The following is an 18836-nucleotide window of genomic DNA, read 5'->3' as shown; positions in this document are numbered from 1 at the left end:
AGCAAACAGAAAACAAAACAAAACACAGACTTACTTGAGTAAGCATCTTCCCAAGCAGCTGACAGATCCTCAAAGCTTTAGGACAAATTCCACCGCACTGCTTTAGGAATAGGCAGGGACATTTTCCAGAAGTGATTTCCCCACCATCGCCGCCTGCCTGAAAACTACCTACTTCTCCCTGTAGCAAACAAATTTCATGTTACTGTTTCTGTACCTCTCAGTAGGATACCCACCCCAATTGGTTTTTGTATCATTGCCCAGCTGCTAAAAGCAAACAAAATCCATTCAGTGGCAAACCTTAAAGAGATCAACAGCCAGGATATTAAATTATATCTTTCAAGTAACCCAATATCTTCAGTTATTTCAATCTTAACTCAGAGGCAAAAACATTAATCAAAAAAAAATCACATTTAAAGCATTTATTTTGAAAAATAAAATACAAAAGATCATTGAATTGTAATTGTACATGTAATTTATCAACTTCTTTAAATAAAAAGATATTTAACAATTTCCACGTCAATAAGACAAATAACTGTTCCACCAAAAATCCTTAGGACAAGCACAGACCACTTCTGAAAGTTTCATACATTTAAAACCAAACTGCTAAAGGGAAAAAAAAAAAGACGTTTGAAGACTGAGGTTTGGAATTCTGAAGACAGAATAGCAATTTCAGAGACAGGCATTATGTTGCAGTTTTTAAAACCTTAAAAATAGTTGTGTAAGTGTAATACAGTTCTACAATAACATCAGTGATTTTTCTTTTTTTTTTTTTTTAATAAACAGGTTTACATGCGCTCACAACAACAAAATCTTGACCAAAAAGAAAAGAGCATGAAAGAAATGGGGGAGAAAATTCTGAAAAAAGCGGGCCATGAGCAGTACATCTCACTGATTGCAGTGGGACAGTCCTTATAACATCACTTCCATTGAAAAGGCAGCAGTCTTTTTCTAAAGAGAAAGGAAAATAGTTACATTTGAGCATTCAATGTAGTATTGTTTTTATCCTTTATAACATCTTCCATTTACAAAAATACTGCATAATTACGAGCAATCACTGCCATCTCAGTGTGTGAAAAGTTACTGTCGAGACTATCAACTTCAGAATGAATGTCTGCACTTAATCTTTGGAAAACACTTATATCCGTTATTTCTAATTGGTATGATGCTTTTGGCTATATTTAGGGCTATAAAGAAAGCCATATGCATGACCACACATTGAAAACTATGTTGGGTATATTTATGTGGCATGATGATTTTGCCTATAGAAAAATGCATCCAGGTTAAATATTTTTTGATAATATATATGGTTGACAAGTAAAAATTGTGGATTAATGCAGTAAAAATCCTGCAACAATCATTAGATAACTAGTCGAGAATTTACTGGGTTCCCTGAACAATCTTGCCATTGTTATTTCAACAGCTAAAATATTGACTATGAGACACACAAAAAGCAAATGATACAAGTCAGTCTATGTTTAGCTTTTTCCTCTATCTAAAAGGGCAAACGATTAAAAAAGAGGCCATGAAAATGCATCCTTATAGTATTTTGTTAAAATGGTGACCTGAATCTGTTGTGCAAGTATGTTATAGTACTGCACAGATTCTAAAATGAACAAGAAACCCTGCTGAAGAATGTCTGAATGAATAGTGGTTCAGTTTTATGTAGTTCTTTCAACGTCAGGCTCCAATGTAGTGCTGACAATCCAATAGCATAGCGAACACTGCAAACTGTAATGAGCCACATAGAACTGCACAGCGACTCTTAAACCATATAAACTATGATTTGTACATCTTACTGAGCAATTACCTCAATGCGATTTTTACAGATTTTGAACCAAGATCAGATCTTCATGTTTTTCTTACCCAGAATCTTGAATCTTGCATGGGGTTACGTTAGTTTAAAAAGATCACCTTAACTAATGTGTTATGCATGTTTCTATTACCTTCTGTGCAAGAAAGATCCATTTTGTCTTCTATTCCATAGGCTCAGTCTGTTAAGTAAATAATTAAAATAAAATTAGCAATTTAACATTAGGGGAAAAGGTAGCAGCAGCAGCACCCACGCACCATTTAGCTGCTTGGTTATGTTAATTTTATCTTTAGTATACTTTACTAAAGAATACTTTATCAGAGTAATTTTTACCTCCAGCTCCAGTGTTTATAGTTTAAGAAACATTCTTTATTTCACAAAGCTTTGTTTTGCTTTTTGGAATAAATCTGCTGAGAATTAGGTAAATATTGTAGTCATACTAAGCTAATTGTATAAATTCAGCTCTGAAATTTAGGGGAGTACAATTTGGTAACCTCCGCTGTCATATGACACCTGCTAGAAATACTGGACCATGTTCTTTTGACATATCACAAGTAACTGGAAAATACAAAACATAATTTAACTAATGGACGTTGTGGGCAGATCAAGGATAAATTTATCTGGCTAGCACACCATCATTACACAATGTGCTAAGTTTTAACGACAGCTCATCTCCTTACATTTTCCAGAAATCTTTATCAGCAATGTTTAATTTCCTTTTGTTCTGACACACCCTATGCTTGCAGCCATATACGCATATATTTGTCCGTTACATTATAGATAATCTTGAAATAAACACAGTAATTGCATTTGAAAGCATTATGAAATAACTGCAGCACACTTCCTCGATACAATCAGCTAACAATAACTTTTAAGCAGCACACATTTAGTTTTCTTGCCGTTAAGCTGCATAGACATTTTGGCCAGCAGTGAACAATGCTGTGAGCAACAGCACATTTAGCTGCGTGGTGCCAGATTCTTAATGGTTTCTATTAGCTGAGCACAACTTGCAAAGCATGAGCACTAACTGTTTGAAGGGTGAGAGCACGCAAACATCCAGTAAGAGCGCGAAGCCCACATTAGAGATCACACAAAGGTTTATCAGAAAGATTTGGTGTCCACAGCAAAAAGTTATGTTCTGAAAACATGAAACAGACACTACAGCTATTCAACTTTACTGATCCATGTTCATATTATCTTGCCACGAGACTTCCTTTCTACTGTCTTCTTCGGCTGGAACAAAAGAAACCAGTTTTCCTTTTTAATAAACTAATTTTCATTTGAATGGATGGAATAAGTCAAAAAGCTTCGTTTGTGAGTGGTAGGTTCTACTCTGTATTTTTGAATCTCTACATCTAACAAAAAGTCACACTCAAGGAGCCTTTTCCTAATATTTGGGAACCAAAGTCAAGAAAACTTGCACCCACCAGTTTTTTTGTTTGTTTTAAGTAAAGACACTGCAAATTATTTAACTTGATAGGTTACTTACGTTTATGTTTTAAATAAACTTCTGTACTGGTTGTATGATTAAAGACGGGAATTATGTAGAAACAAAGTAACACAAGCACTGTAAATAACTCGTCTGCTTTTAGTCATTGTACAGGATTTTTAGAAACTAGGAGAAAAGCATGGAATCTTTTCCTCTTTTGCTTAAAATACTTGCACGTTTGGCTACAGTCATGCTGTAAGTTACCATTTCAGTATACTGCTCTGCCCACTAACTCTTTTATTTTTAGACAACTATGCTAAAGTACTCCCCCCCAAATAGCGTGCATAAAGATCACACGTGATCAAAATGAGATACCCCTCTCCTGCCCAAAACAGAACAACACATAAGCAAAGTATGGTGCTGGCCTCCAGCCCTTGAAGAAGGGAACTAAGGCCTTGCAGGAGGCTGAAGGAAGCTCTATGATCAGGACTTTTTTTAAAAACTTAAAATACCAGCAACAACAAAAGTCACAGGTAAGCCAAAAGGCTTGCCCACCCACAGCTCCTACGGAGGTTTTTGGGAAATAAAGGTGCCTCTTGTTCTCTTACGTCGGGGAGATAAAATAAAGTTCTGGAGGCAAAGAGCCCCTAAAACATCTTCTCTCCCAATTCACAGAGCTATACTCCTGTACATGCAGGACAAATTGGAGGAAAAAAAAAACAAATATTTTTCTACTTAGCTTTACTTGAACACACCCTGAGACAGTAACAGTGATGAGCCACTTCCTGTTTTTTCTATCAAAGCACAATGTAAAAAGCACTTTAAACATTTAGTATCAATTATACAGCCTGCAACATTGGTATTTTTGTTTTGTTTGTTTCACCAGATATTGTAGCATTTCTTTTAAAGTGTCTCATTGTTTATCTCTGCTATCTATACTATACTTGCTTTAAACCCTTCAGTGCAAAAGAACAAAAGGTAAAGCTTCTCTACAAATAACGAGCTTTGCAATTTGGTCTAGAAGACAAAATACAGAGCCAAACTTTCCTCCAGTTTCACAGTAGTCTTCAGTCAGCTGGGGTTTTCGGGCACCATACTACTAAAACTAGAGTTACACACGCACTCAAAAAAGCCTTGGCACAGTTGAGTGCAAGAGCAGGAGTGCTGGAGATTTAATCTTATGGACAAGCTATTCGCTTAAAATCAAGCAGAAGATCGAATTTATGAAGAAGTGGCTTACAAAGGTTGTTTTCATACTAACTTGCTGCTACACCCACAAAAAGGAAACTAATTGAATACTGTACCTGTGGCACTTCTTTAAGAAAGTCAGGAAGCTGAAATTCACCTTTATAGACCTGGAAAAACAAAATATGATTTAGTATTCAAAGCTAGCACTCACTGTTGTTTGAAATATTATTTAAGAAAAAAAAAAAAAGACTTCTGGGTTATTGGTATACAGTAATGCTAAATCAGATCTGCCAGGGAGTCTCCTAAACTGAGTACAACCCACCTGTAAAAGCAAGCTTCACTCACGAGGTCTGGCAGTCTGAAGCAGTTCTACAGCTTTATGCTCAGTCCCAGGCTTGCTCTTTACTCAACACAGATGGCAACGTTTGAGAAAGGCATTTAATATTCCGACCGTGTTTGCATTCAAATGATACAACTCTAACTTGTATTACATTTCAAGCTTGCTCATATCAAGCATTCATTAAGTCCTACATAATTCATTCACTATACTTTTAGAAAAAGATTTTCTACAGAATGATTAAGTACGCTGAGGCTGAGTTGTTACAATACATACTTTTGGAGAAGTTTACAAGTAAACAAATCCATTGCGTCATATTTCAGCACCTTCAATAAAGTAAGTTCTGCTTGTGCTTAACTACAATTTACAATTAAGAGACTCTATTTAAAGTCTTCTGAAAGAACTGCTTGTCACGATCCCATGGACTGTCAGAACGATTACCCAACAACCAACTTTCAGTTCCCAAGTATGTTTTACAGTTTAGACACTCGACAAACGTCACATAACACAAGATTTTTTTGATGCTTCTAAGTATTCATCATGTACAAAATATCATTCATGCAAACGGAAGGATCACACGTGAACAACTGATCCCACCTTACTGTGCTGTCAAAAGAAAGTCCTGTTAGCTTTGAGAAGAGTTTATGGACACAATCCAAATACAGCCAAAGTCTGGAAAAGCTTAGGTTTAAATCCTGTTAAAATGGTCAACACTCAAGGAGAGTTAGCATCTCCTACTCTGTTGTACACAAATCCATCCCTTTATTTATGTATCTAGCTGCTATAATTCTCTGCTAACAGGAAAGCTTATCCACTTGCTTCGATACTTCAAGACACAGGTGGTTTTTGTGTTTAGTTTTTGGTTTTTGTTTTTTAAACAGCAGTTTGCCGAAGTGTTTCACGTCAGATCTTGAGTCGCTTAACAGCCAAGATCAGACACTTAGCTTCTTCCCCCATAGGATGTAACCACACATCTAAAACCTCTGGCTCTCTAGGAGAACACAAAGTTGGGTGAAGCTTAACTTTTCCTTTATTATTTTCATACCCTTCAGTCATTAATACATATTTCTGTACATGAAAAAAAAAAAGCACACTGGTATACTTTTCAATACTAAATTACATATAAATTAATAGGTTTGTATATGAGAACAGAAGAGTTCCCCTGTGATACTCCATATTCCTACAGATGTGAACAGAAAAACAAGCCCAGTAATCTCTCATTTTGGCAAAAGAGGTACAAAGCCCTTACTAGCAGGGCTGCTACAAGGTCACAGCCAACAGCTCTTGTGATTATGAATTTCTCCAGCTGTACCCTCATTACCAGCCTGACTTCATGACAGTTTGTCATTATCACTACTTCTAATCTTTCAAAGCATAACGTTATTATTGAAACAACACCGTTTGGAGAAAGAGCAAGCAATAAATATTCTCAAACATACCAAGAGCCACACCAAACAAGTGTTTCCACTATCTGACCAATTAGGAAATAAATTGGCAATGCATCATCATCATTTCTCTAGAGGATACTTCTTAAAAGCTGTTTGCTTCTACGATTAAACTGGAATACATTCCAAAGGGGGAAAATACTCTGCATTATTGATTTTTTTTCCCTGACAAAAATAAATAGAATAGAAAGGGTTTTACCATCCTTTCTACGGAACACCCTAATGTCATGGGTTCTTGTGTGGCTATAATTGCATAGAAATCAAAACCCACAAACCTACCAAAATCCTACAAAGCCTTAAAACTGAAATGGAGCTACTCTGAAGCACCACCCCAAGCTGCGATGCCTGGTTTGCAAAACGCGTCAAAGGAAATGAATCAGGATCTTGAGGGACCCTTGTTAAAAATATCCATTCTCTCTGCTTCACCACGAAGAGCTGACCAGAGCACGAGGCCGTGCTCACCTTGCCAACGTGCTGCAGGCCCAGGACTGCAGCGGGGCCTGCTCAGCACCTCCTGCCTGTGGGACGCCTCTCCCCAAAACAGGCCCATGGCACTAAACCACAGGATTCGTGTGGAGCGGACTATAGCTGGCAGCTCTCGTTACTCTTTCTCTAGGCTAAACACAGCCAAACAAGCCTTCGCTAAGGCCTAGCATTAGAATAGGAATCTTTATACACACACGCTGCAGAACTCAGGTCCTTCTGATACCCCTGGTTTAGACAAAATAGCAAGGCTGACTCAAAACGACAGGCAAAGCTTTCGGGTTAGATGCAGTGAAGGGGTACTGTCATTCCCATGGTAACTTAATGAAAGCCACGCTGGTCAAAAATTCCGCATGTGGCTTCTTGGAGCCTAGCTATATAATAAATATTTCTAAATGAAGGAGAGGATTTCACATTTTCAGCTTTTAACCAAACCATTAAAATGCAGGCTTGCATTCTGAAGAGCAGAAGTGGAAGTTACAAATCAATAATATCACCACGTCAAAAGTGCTACAGAAGAACCTAGGCGAGGTTCCCAGGCAAAAGCAGCATCTTTTATTAGGCAAGGAAGGATGTTGGGAGCCAGAGAAGCTTCTCATCACGTCTTCCCGTAAACCACTGCAGTCATCACCTGAACACTTTTAAAAACAATAACGCCGATGACAATGCTGTATTGTGACACCGTGTTGGGCACTCTGGAGGCCTGCTTTCCCTTCCTTCTCCTGCAATTATGATATATATGTATATAACACAAAAATAAGTATGTTTCTCTGCTCTAAAAACCTTACCAGTGTAAGGCCCTTTGTAGCAAGAGCATTTACTCCTAATAAACATCAACAGGGGCTAGTCAAGGGTATTCATCCAACAGCAACATTAAGAAAAATAATGACACTAGTCTCATAACCTGGAAAAATAAGAAAACGTTTCAGGGCATTTGATATTATATTCACATCAAACACCCCAATTTGCACACCACAATTCACAAAGACAGAATCTAACCAACGACAAGCCTAGGAAACTGCATCTAGATTATGTTTAAGACACAACCGTGCCTAATTCTCATTCAAAACTGCCATTATCTAGAATTCTGGTTTTGTCAAGGTTGAGACTGCCTATAAACTGGTTTAAAGTAGTTCCAAAAATGGTGAGTGGTCCCTTATGAATGAAAAGCCAGCAATCGTCCGCAATCCAGAAATTCATAAAACAATGACTCCATCTGCAGCCAAAGGCATTAAAAGGTTTCAGATTCAAAATTCTTTCCAGACCAATTTCTAACGCTAAAACATATTATTTGGAGAGTGGCAGCACAGAGTGGCTGAAGCAGGATATTGGAATCATTTCCAGTCTAAGCAAGAATTCAGTAAAATTGAGCAGAAATGGTGTTTACCATTTCTAAAAGAATTATTTTGCAAATAGAAGTGAATTTCCAAGGGGGTGGGGAATAATCTGAAGTCCATGTCAGATTGTTGTTCACTGTTGGCATTATTCAAGCTGTTCTACATACAAAATAATCCAAAAACATTCTCATAGCTAAACCAAATGCATTTTATTCTCATAAAGAGATCAGAAAGAAAAGCATCACATCCAGTTGTCTGACAAAACTCTCGTAAATACAGAAGGAAAGTTTAAGAATGGAAGAGTAACTCAGAGAAGCTCAACCCATAAATATACTTTAGAGAATCAAAGCACTCATTTTCTCCCACTTTTAAGTCTAGTTTAGAAAAAAAAAATCACATTTTATTTGGTCATTTGCATAGATAATGGTCTTTTTTGTCTAGAAATTAGCTTGGAAGTAAAAGTATTTGGGCCTCCTGGATTTTCAAAACATCAAAGTTCCAGCATACAAAGCAATCAATGTTTAATTATCCAAAAATAAATAAATAAAAAAAACAGAACAAAGCTCCCTTCTAGAAACCATCCCTTATTGCGCATTACATGGAGGTAGCCTCACTTTCCTTAGTTTTTAAGGCAGCTTACCAGGCTTACACAATTCTTTACCTCTTTGTTAGTACTGCCAGCAAAGAAGACTGTCCAAGATGTAAATATTTATCCAGTAAAATAACACAGAAAGCAAGACTTTAAGCCACGGAATATCTGCCAAGAGGCAGTTTGCAACCCTACCTAATTGTCTGTCTTGTTAATAACTATATATCTTACTAGCTATATATATGCATAGATGGTAACGAAAAAAAATAAGTTCGTCACTCTTGTAACAAACAATGCAGTTGGGAACCCCCAGGTTGGAAAAAATACTCACTAAACACAGTATTGAACAAATTTAAAGGATTCTGATAAAGTCTGTGATGCTGGCAGTCATAAGACAGATGAAATAAAAATTTTGTTTATTTTTCTGAGTATCAGAGACTGCCCCAAAAGCCAAATGCCTTTATACTTAACTTCTGTTAACCAGCATAACTTTTTATTTTTTCCCCCCAAGGCTACTCAAGCAGCTGGCATCACAGTATACCTCTACATTTACACATCTTTGACAGCACAAGTAATTACTCTCATGCAGTGGTATAGACTCGCTTCACACCCCTTAATCATAGATCGTTTCTTTCCATCTTTAAAACCCCAGACACAGAGTCCTGAAATCAAGATCATCATGGACGTCTCGACATTTAACAGCAGGAGACATTTCCTCACAATTTAATATGGGTATGAAACAGGAGTCAATAGAAGTCTGTTTTTTCCTCTGGACGTTACTGCAGAAAAAAGCATCAACAGAACATAAAACAGAGAGAGATAACAGCTTTCGGATGTGATTAGAGAAACCCACACATATTTGAAGAGTCATGATGAAAACCATAGCTTTTTCTATAGTTTTGTACGTTTCCGTCTCTCGATCTCTCCAGGGCAAGGATCATAACTTCATGAAGAAGTTAAAAGAAATGACTGGAATATGTATTCCTAGCATACAAACTCATTTAGTGGGGAGTGTGTGCCAAAGAAAATCTGATGTAATACGTTACAGATGTGAAAGGAAAGCACTTAGCCAACCATAACATAACAATAAGCCAGTTTCTACTGGGCATAAGTCAGAATCTTGCAGTTGCGAATTGTTCTCTGGCTTTTGGAGCGTTCTGTTAAACTGCTGACAAACGCTTTTACACAAACTCATGATATTGATAAGGACATATGAGATACTCTTCCAGTGTGGAGTGGATCTACTTTGGTATTTCATCATACAGTGAGTTGGCTATCAGTTCAGACAATTTAAATTATTTGCATTTTCTGCTTCATTTGCATATGAAAACTCATTCTAGTTACACAATGTTTTCCTTTATGCTCAGGATGTAGAATGTTAAATTCCAGGAAAAAAGTCAGTTTTGTACCTATAAGGAGTGGACCCTTGCAGTCATTACATACTTACAAGAAACATACAGGACAGCAAAATCCCGCAGTCACTGAATAACTAAAAATTATTAAAGATTGCCTCTTGACATGAAGTCACATGCACAGATATGCTGAATAGTGCAACACTAGTCAGACCTCGATCTCTGCTCTGCGTTCCTTCTTACAAGGAGACAAGAAGAAGTGTCAGAAAGGATAATACTGTCAGGCCTAACATAAAGCAGATAAACAGAAAGCAATGGCTCTGTTACTGAGAACAGCAGAAAAATCTGTTATATCTGTATTAGACTTGTACTCCACCAGTGCAGATTCTATCAGAGATGTCTTAATCCATAACACCATGCTGCACTTGGAGACAAACATAAGAAAAGAGATGCAGTTAGCTTCAGGCTCTTTTACTTCCTAAAACAAAACCAGAACTAACAAGACAAAGTATAAACACTCGGTTTGGTGCTCTGCTACAGGAGCATGGAAAACCAGCCTAACCATTGTGGTGCCCTAGACGAGTAACATTTAAGTGAAAAAAAACAAAATTCAGCAGAGACCGTTATTTTCCTTGCATTATCTACAAGCACAGATTTTATTCTTCAAGCACTGTCCTTTATATAGTGAAAATCATCATTTTATTTCCAGACTGACGGAAAAAATTATATTTAAACCTGTACATATGTAAGTCACCAGCAGGGGGACAGAAGACAAAAAAGAAAAATATGAACAGGATTTAACTGCATAGAAGACTTAGGGGAAATTAACATTTTGCACCCTGCTAGCCATTCCCTTCCATTTTCTCCAGTGCCAGCCTTCTCATGTTTTAGACACCCTTACATTGTTGGTTCTTACTTTAGAGACTAAGAGCAGCTTTGAAATTCCCAACTAGTATTTTCACTGTTGAGCATTAACCTAATTTATAGTCTTTCCAAGAAGTGATTGATTTTGCTCAGAGTAGTTACTACAGCTGGTGCAGTAGAGTATAAATGCAGTAACGCAAGTAGAATTTGCGCAACTTTACAGAATAAAGACATCTCGCAGCTTAAGTTTTGAATCTTTTAAAATTATCTTCCACAACTGGACAATACACAAGCTCCTAGCCATAAAACCCTGAACTGAAAGCATTCAAGATGCTTTCTAGCTGAGAGTTTATTTTGCACCTTGACTAATTTTTGTGTTTTTTTATTCCAATTATCTTTATGTTTTTGTATGCAAGGTATGAAAACACTCCTAATCACACGAAACAAGCACTCTCTGTAACAATGCAAGAACCAAGCATTGTTTTTTTTGACGTATCCGATAGCAATGAACTAGATCACACCGTGCTGTTCCATCTTTAGGTGGAGCCAGAATCAACCCTGCCAGTAATTTCAGTGGTGCTGGGCTTCCACCCTGTTGTCACAACTTACACAAACAAGCCTGAGCCAGCATTACATACCCCCCCAGCACAGAACAACTCCTTCCCCATCTCCAAAAACAAACCCCAAAACACCGGTCCTGCCCCCATAACACCGCTTTCTGTTTGCCAGACCGGGGCAGCTTCTTCCATCTGAAGCGCTAGTTCATGCCATCCCAAACTGGCTCAGAAACAACGGCACGAGTTAAGAGAAGCAAATGTCAGAGAACTCAGCGTTAATTCAAGTTAGTCACACTAAGGGGTTACTACGCTAACACAATACAGTTCAGTTTCAGAAGTCTAAACTTCTTCTAAATCTGTTTTCAATGAATAAAATGCGAGTTCTGTACTCAGTTTAAAGTTCTCGGAGACCACAAACTACAAATATAATAGAACAGCTTCCAAACAAAGTGAAGCAATAAACAGTTGCATGCAAGATTTAGATATATTCTTATTATGTACTGAAGAAGAACTGGAAATATTTTATTTGGACAGCTTCATCTCCAACAACGCATACAGTACAAAACTCTGAAAAGCCAACCCAGGTGAAGAAATTTGAAAAGAGACAGCCAGAACAAAGCAAAAAGCAATTTACAAGTTCACCAGCTGAGAGAGAATGCAATAACACACTTGACTTGCCAAGCTCCTATTTCCCAAAGGCTGGAAAATCTAGATCAAGAAATACAATTCTTTTTGATAAACACCTTCTTCTCTAAGCTACGGTAGCAAGAAATAAATTAGCGTATGTTCAAGAAAGAGAAGTAGAAATCCACAGGGGGCACGTGTCTGATGGGCCAAACTGCCAAGACATCACAGGTCCCTTCCTGCTCTTCCCAACCACCTTAAACACAGCATGTTTTGAAATATCTGCTCCCCAACCCCAAATAAAATAAAATAAAAAAGCTGTGGGGGAAACTAAACAAAAAGCATTTTTCAGAACTGAGTCAGCTCCCACTGATCACCAAGCAGAATATTAGTTATTTCAAAACCTCCTTGGTTTAAGGCCAGCATTTTGGCAGTTTCCCATGCAAGATGGCCAGGAAGCCTGACACCTCGGAGGGGCTGCTGAGCCTGCTGCTCCGAAAAGGAGGCAACGGAACGAGCAAACAGGTCTGGGAGCTGGGAAGCCTCACAACTTGACACCGTAGGGGCTCAGGACACCAGTGCAATCAGTGATGGAGATGGGACCGGTGGCTGGGGCAGGGTTTGCTGGGAACCAGCTGTGGGGAAACGAAGCACAGGGAGGAATTTGGGCCATCCAAATTAAGACTCAACCCAGGGAGGGTTTCAGCCATCGTTTGAAAAGGCTCCTTTGGGGTACATCACATTTTGAAAGACTTACGTTTCTCCCTTTTCAAACGGAATTTAAGTTTTAGCCATCTTCATTCCGTTTGGCTTTTAATTTTCATCTCACTTCAGGACACCTTTTCTCCCCCATTTTATCCACACGCACCTTATATGCCAAGGTTGTTTTGTTAAAGTACAAGTGGCTAGGGAAAATGTATGCTGGGTACTGCAAGAACTAATAACATACTTAAAACACTGTCTTGAGACTAGGGCTGTAAGTAAAAAATACTAAAACTAAGTGACAGTCAAAATATTAACAAGCATTCCATATGTTTGCAAGGTTTGGATCAGCTTTTATAGCAATAGCCTCCAGTTTTTCAACACTATTTTTAAACATTAGTAAACAAATTATGCTTCAAAGCAGACTTGTGAAAATTCACTCCAGGATTTTAAATTAGGCTTCAATTTTTTAAGGTGTGTTTGTGGCTTTGTCTATTGCCTTAATTTCTATCTTGCATTTTGAAATGAAATAGATTTCAAGAAGCCACCCAACAGTAAGCAACTGAAATTTGTACAATTTTGACAACTCAGACTGAGTTTGTCCTGCACAGGGAGAAGAGATAATCAACGTTAAATTATTGAAATACAATATAAATTTGGATCCCAGTCACTATTTTCAGTATGTATTGGTAGGTATGTGAGGATTTTGTTTTCAAGGCTCACTGAATTGATATTGAACACCTTTTTTTGTTTGTTGTGCAATCGGGCTGAATTGAGTGCAGAAGAGTTAGCTTGCCTGTGAGCCTTTTAGAACAATAAGTACCACAAAACCTACAGAACACTAGCCATAAGCCCTTCCAGAAAAGGGGGTAACCTCTTTCATTCTGAGCTAACAGCTATTAAAATTGTCAGCCTACCATCCTCTAATACACTGATCAAAATGCTTAATGGAAGTTTCTCAGAGAGGACTCCTAAAAAGAGAAAATACAAAATGTTTAAAGTCTACACAAAATGCAGTTTTCTTTAGTATCTAGCCCTACATTGACCAATTTTTAATATCAGAAGGTTAGTGACAGTTCCTTCACATTGTTTAGTTCAATTTTTCCAGTGATGACTTCGCTGCAGCAGCAAAAGTCACCTTCTTTTAATACAGTATACATTCTCAAATGAACAGAATTGAAAAGTTAATTATTCTTATTTCAAACAATGGTAATAAGCTTTTCAATGGATACCTCCAGGGATAAACAGTTGTATAGCCTAACTATTCAAATTCCAGCAACATTAAACTCAGACTAAAATCCTCATGTTTAGGTTAATCAGCGCCAGACCTTCTTGCATCTTTTGTTTGTTCTACAAAGGACAGCAAAGAATTGGAAAAACTGACATTTTGGTCATCTTGGGCTATTTTCCACGGGTCACTTTTCAAATTCTACCAAGTATTTGGGAACAATTTTGTGAAAGAGCTTCTGCCAACCCTCATGTATAAAAAGCTGAGCTCATGAATCAAGTTTGATGACCAGGCGAGAAAGCTAGCTTTTTTCCAAAACTATCTGGATGATTCTCAAGAGGCTCAGTTTCATACAGAGCACAGCACAAGCCTGGGGTTGGGAGGAAGGAAGAGGAACCAAACGGAACACAAAGAGCAGGAAACAGATTTTCCATGCTCACGGTCCTACAGAAGTCTTCCCTCTGCCCCACGCAACAAGGAAAACAGATCACTTAAGTATAAAAAGGTATTAGAAATGGACTTCAAAAAGAATCTTCTGCTCTATAGCTCACATCCACTTGGTAAATAAATTAAATGCACATAAGTATCTTACCCTCCTTGTGTTTTCCACAACTTTTTGATCTGGCTTCCCATAATTTGGTGGATTGGCATAGGGATCGTAGCCCAGTTTGGCCAGCATGGGCGCGATCACTGGCATATCTTGCAGAACATCAGCAGGTATCTTCCCAACCCACTTTGACAGCGCTTCCACGTTGACTGGCTTGATTACTTGATCAGTAGATCTTTCAACTCTGTGGAGGGAGAAAGAAAGGTTTTATTTTGTATTCCCAACCAATATCTGATCCTTTCCTACCAGTAAGACTTTTAGCTTGCTTTTTCCCCTCCCCTCTTCTTTCCCTCTCAAAATTTCATGTTCCTACAGAGCTTGGGGAAGTGCAACTTTACTACGTACAGCTGAAAGAAAAATAATTGGTACAACATCCATGCATGCTTTCTGCTCTAGGCTTTCACAGAGAGCATGCTGAAGCAAGTTCTTTACATACAGAGAGCAATGAAAGCCAAATATCTGCTAAGTGAAAAGTATGCACACACCTACATATAAAGCTGTTTTCCCACTGACATACTCCCACATTAGCTGTTTCATTGTCTTAATTGCTCTTGAAAGTTGTATTCTAAATTATAATCCCTGTGCCACTTATTCTCCCTGTCATACTGTGACTAAACTCTTTTTTTTGAATAGGACAAATAATATTTCCAGAGACGCTTTTGAATATTATACCACCTTAATGTAAATCTCAAATGAAAGATGCTTTTATAAAAAAAAAAAAAGTGACAAAGATACAGAGTGCAGTCATTTTTCATGACCATCCCTATAACTGATCGAGAGTTTGTTCATCACACAGCTCTTAAAGAAAGGCAAGTGAATAATCTTAAGTGTCATACGTACCTCATTTAGAAAATAACTCATTTGTTGCTCATTTAATCAACTGTCCTCAAGTCTTTCATTCTTGTACCCTAGTTTGTTTGTGGGACTTTGTCTGTTTGTTTTTAAAGAAATCTGATATCACTTTGCTTTCTCATGTTCCTTGCTTCTTTTAGATTAGAAAACTTAAAACCTCCTTACTGTGTTTATTTCTGAAACAGGCCAACAGCACTCAGAGCAAGCTAAGTAATCTAAGGCTCTCCAAACTTTCTTCTGAACTCAGAAAAAAATACACATTTGGGATGCCATGGTTCTTCTAAGGCAGGTTAAGATCAGATCTGTAGATACAAGATGCCTAAAGGAATATTTACGTGTGCATGATAAGTAATGCTATAAGGTATGGCACTATGTCAGTAGCTCCTGCTGGCTGGCTAAATCTGCATGCAGTCTGATGCTGAGCATCCAGCTGTCACAGCCACTTGCAGCTATCATCCTTTCTGGGCATTGTTTACGCCATGAAGAATTTAATCACAAAAAGCTTTACCACGCAGAAAAGAAAATTGGTATACTTGAAGCAGAATAACGCTACGAAGTATAACGCCAGTACCTCATCTGCATGAAACAAAGCATGAGAACACCACCATTCAAATGTAATGCTCGAGCAGCTAATTCTTCAGAATTACACAGCAGGCAGAGTATGAGAAAACACATTCTGAGAAAAATATTCCTTAAATATTCCCAGCACTTTCTGAGACAAGAAGCCTGAAGCTGAAGTCATACGGCTCTCAGAAGTGGCAAGTGTGATCAGTTATTTCATTAGCCTGACGAGTCCATGAAGAGGCTGAAGAACCCTTGCACAGGGGGCAAGCATTAAACCAAGAGTACAGGGCATCCAGCCCAGGTGCTTACTGCGCTGTGCGATGAAAGCCTTAAATTACAAATACATAGGCACATCGGCCAGTCATCAGCTCAATTTCATCTTAACACCAACTCTTACTCGGTTTTACTTGTCATCATAGCTAAAATTCTCCGGGATACAGAAGGGAAGTGAGTCACACAGTGCTGGAAGGTCAGGGGCTGGAGTGCTTCAAACACAACCAGCACGAACAACAAACCTGACAGGGAAATGGTCACCGGGGGGGAACCGTCCTGGCAAGCGGGGCCTTCGCAGATTGCTGCAAAAGGTGTTGAACAGAAGCTGATGAGTAAGCACCCAACAAAAAAAACTGTAAGACAACCACAGGAATTTAAGCCTTACTCTCCTCAACCATTTTCAGTAGCTCAAAAAGAAAGGCAAGAACCCAGTATGGGATTCGAGGGTCAGGATACCTTGTTCTGAAGTAAAATCACACTTAAATGTTTATGCTTTGCCCCGCTGTCATTTCAGTCTTTGGTAACAAAAAGCACAAAACACTTCCTGGTGGCAAGAGACAGGCAACCAGGCTCAGCTGCTCCTAGGCACTCATTCAAAATATGCTGTAGCACGTTTGGTCTTCTGTTTACATCTTTCACTGTCCTGTCACTTAGGATGGGAAGAAAAAGTAAAACATAACTACCAGAAAGGAAGACCAGAAGAATATCTGATGAATATGGAGGGCAGAGAGAGCAGGGGAAAAAAAAAAAAACAGAAAAAAAAAACAAAGCAAAACAAGTAAACGTACCAAGTCTTGACAAATTTGATTATGTATGCACATGGCAAATGCTGCCTGGCAGTACTGCCAGGTTCCACTGCAAAACTGCAGGAACCACCTGAGCTCTGAAAGCAGCTGGTAGCACGGAGCACAGGGCTAACCCCACGTACTTCTACATCTGTACTAGAATAGAATGAAAGCAAGGTATATATTAAAACCAGTGTATTCTGAAGTAATTTTGCCTAGACAGCTATTATCGTAATAAGCCTAATAGAAATTGCTATAAAAGGGCTGACATTTCTTTGCATCAGTGGTCACTGCAGCTGTTTTCAGTTAGGAGGCAAATGCCAGAGCTACATTAACAACACCAGTTACAGCCTGCAGCCCAGCCATACATTCCTGGAACAGCCACGCTGGCAATTACTTCAAACAACAGGTTTTGCACTACTACAAGGTCTGCGGTGTACATCCTTAAAACCCCTGCAGTGTTTCTCAAGCTGGGTAAGAAACAAAACGGGGGGGGGGGGGGGGAATACCAAGTAAAAGCGAACAACAGTGAGGCTAGGGCTGGATCAGCAGCAAAAAAATAAATCAGGGATTACTAAGCAAACGCGGGAGAAGAAATGACGACAGCCAACAGTTTCCTCAAACAAAGCAGCCAGGGGAAGACATGAAGTCAGAGCCTTAAATACAAACTGCCCAGTTCCTAATGGTGCTAATAAAAGACTACTGCATAAGAGTTTCTGAGTCTGGAATAAGAGAAAATGGAGTCAGCTCACTTCCTGAAGGACTCTGCAAGTCACTTGATGGCTAGCTTAGCTCTGGAAGAGAAATAACACACGCGTACATTTTAGACAGCTGAAAACAAAGCACCTTGCACTGACCTAGAGCCTCATTCCATCTTATACAGATTGCATTTGACAGAGTTTTGATTTCAGATGAGTTAAAAATACATTCTTAAACATTCACTTTCTGTTACTGGATATAACATCACTGCAAAGATCTTTTAGGGATACTGTGGTCACTTTCTTGAAGCGTTTTTAAGTATTTTGAGACGACAGATGTCAGATTTCTTTTCAAAAACCCTCCAGCTGTTACAACACCTTCAGGCATCCGACACTAGTTCTCACTTGAGCAGGTATCACGACTCTGAAGCAGATACCAAACCGAGAAGCCTGAAAGGTCTGAAAGTCTTAGAGCTAAGTGGAAGATGACTGAGTCAGGCTTCTTTGCTCCTTCTCTTAAGTCTTTACACATACCTCAGCCTTTGCAGGTTATAATAGCAGTTCATTCTTCACTCAACTTTTAAGGCTTTCTACCTTACCCAATACCTTGCAGACAGCAGAGGAACGAGATTTATCTAGGTCTTCTTACTCTCTCTACTAGGCTACAGAGGCTAGGCCTTTGTGTTGCTATCTTTTAAGGGAAGGTCACATTCAAGTAGAGGTGATTTAGTGCTTGTAACGTGCTCTTCCTGCCAGTGAAAGCTGCAATATAATTTGAGCGATCTGATTTTAATATACCATTACGGAACAGCTTGAAGCATTTGCTACCAGGCATGTGGTGAAGTACAGCTCTGTCAGAAGACAGAGCTGTATGTAGCAGACACCGCTGTTTTGGGTTTCCTCACGTTATCTGAGGTCATCTGCAGCTCTGTCCTTTGGAAAGTCAGGTGGGAGAAAGCTAGTAGCCCAAATACAGAGCTCTGCTGCTCCAGACTTGGTTGTTTCAGCTAAAAAAAGACAATATTCACACTATGAAGTACAGAGGATTCCCCAGGAAGAGAAATCCTAAGCCATAAGAGAACAAGGCTGGATGGAACCTGAGCCTGGAACTT

The 18836-nt window shown here is 38.7% G+C and overlaps 1 protein-coding gene across 5 annotated transcripts in view; it reads right to left on the bottom strand.

Annotated features, from left to right (window-relative positions):
- Positions 1 to 1943: 1943 nt before the first annotated feature.
- Positions 1944 to 18836, bottom strand: part of TPST1 (tyrosylprotein sulfotransferase 1) — a 28629-nt gene continuing 11736 nt past the window's right edge. The window contains exons 3-6 of one of the 5 annotated variants that reach the window (XM_050714744.1): positions 14538 to 14736; positions 4544 to 4594; positions 2968 to 3043; positions 1944 to 1991 (exon numbers count right to left, since the gene is read on the bottom strand). In XM_050714744.1, the coding sequence (XP_050570701.1) occupies positions 2999 to 3043; positions 4544 to 4594; positions 14538 to 14736 (295 nt within the window). In that variant the 3' untranslated portion in view covers positions 1944 to 1991; positions 2968 to 2998. Of the gene's footprint in view, positions 1994 to 2967; positions 3044 to 4543; positions 4595 to 14537; positions 14737 to 18836 lie in introns of all 5 variants that reach the window. The other 4 variants (XM_050714745.1, XM_050714747.1, XM_050714746.1 and 1 more) reach the window with 4 other exon arrangements.

The sequence above is a fragment of the Cygnus atratus genome, chromosome 20 (assembly GCF_013377495.2).
Source record: "Cygnus atratus isolate AKBS03 ecotype Queensland, Australia chromosome 20, CAtr_DNAZoo_HiC_assembly, whole genome shotgun sequence".
NCBI lineage: Eukaryota > Metazoa > Chordata > Aves > Anseriformes > Anatidae > Cygnus > Cygnus atratus.
This window is presented reverse-complemented; position numbering and strand designations above follow the sequence as displayed.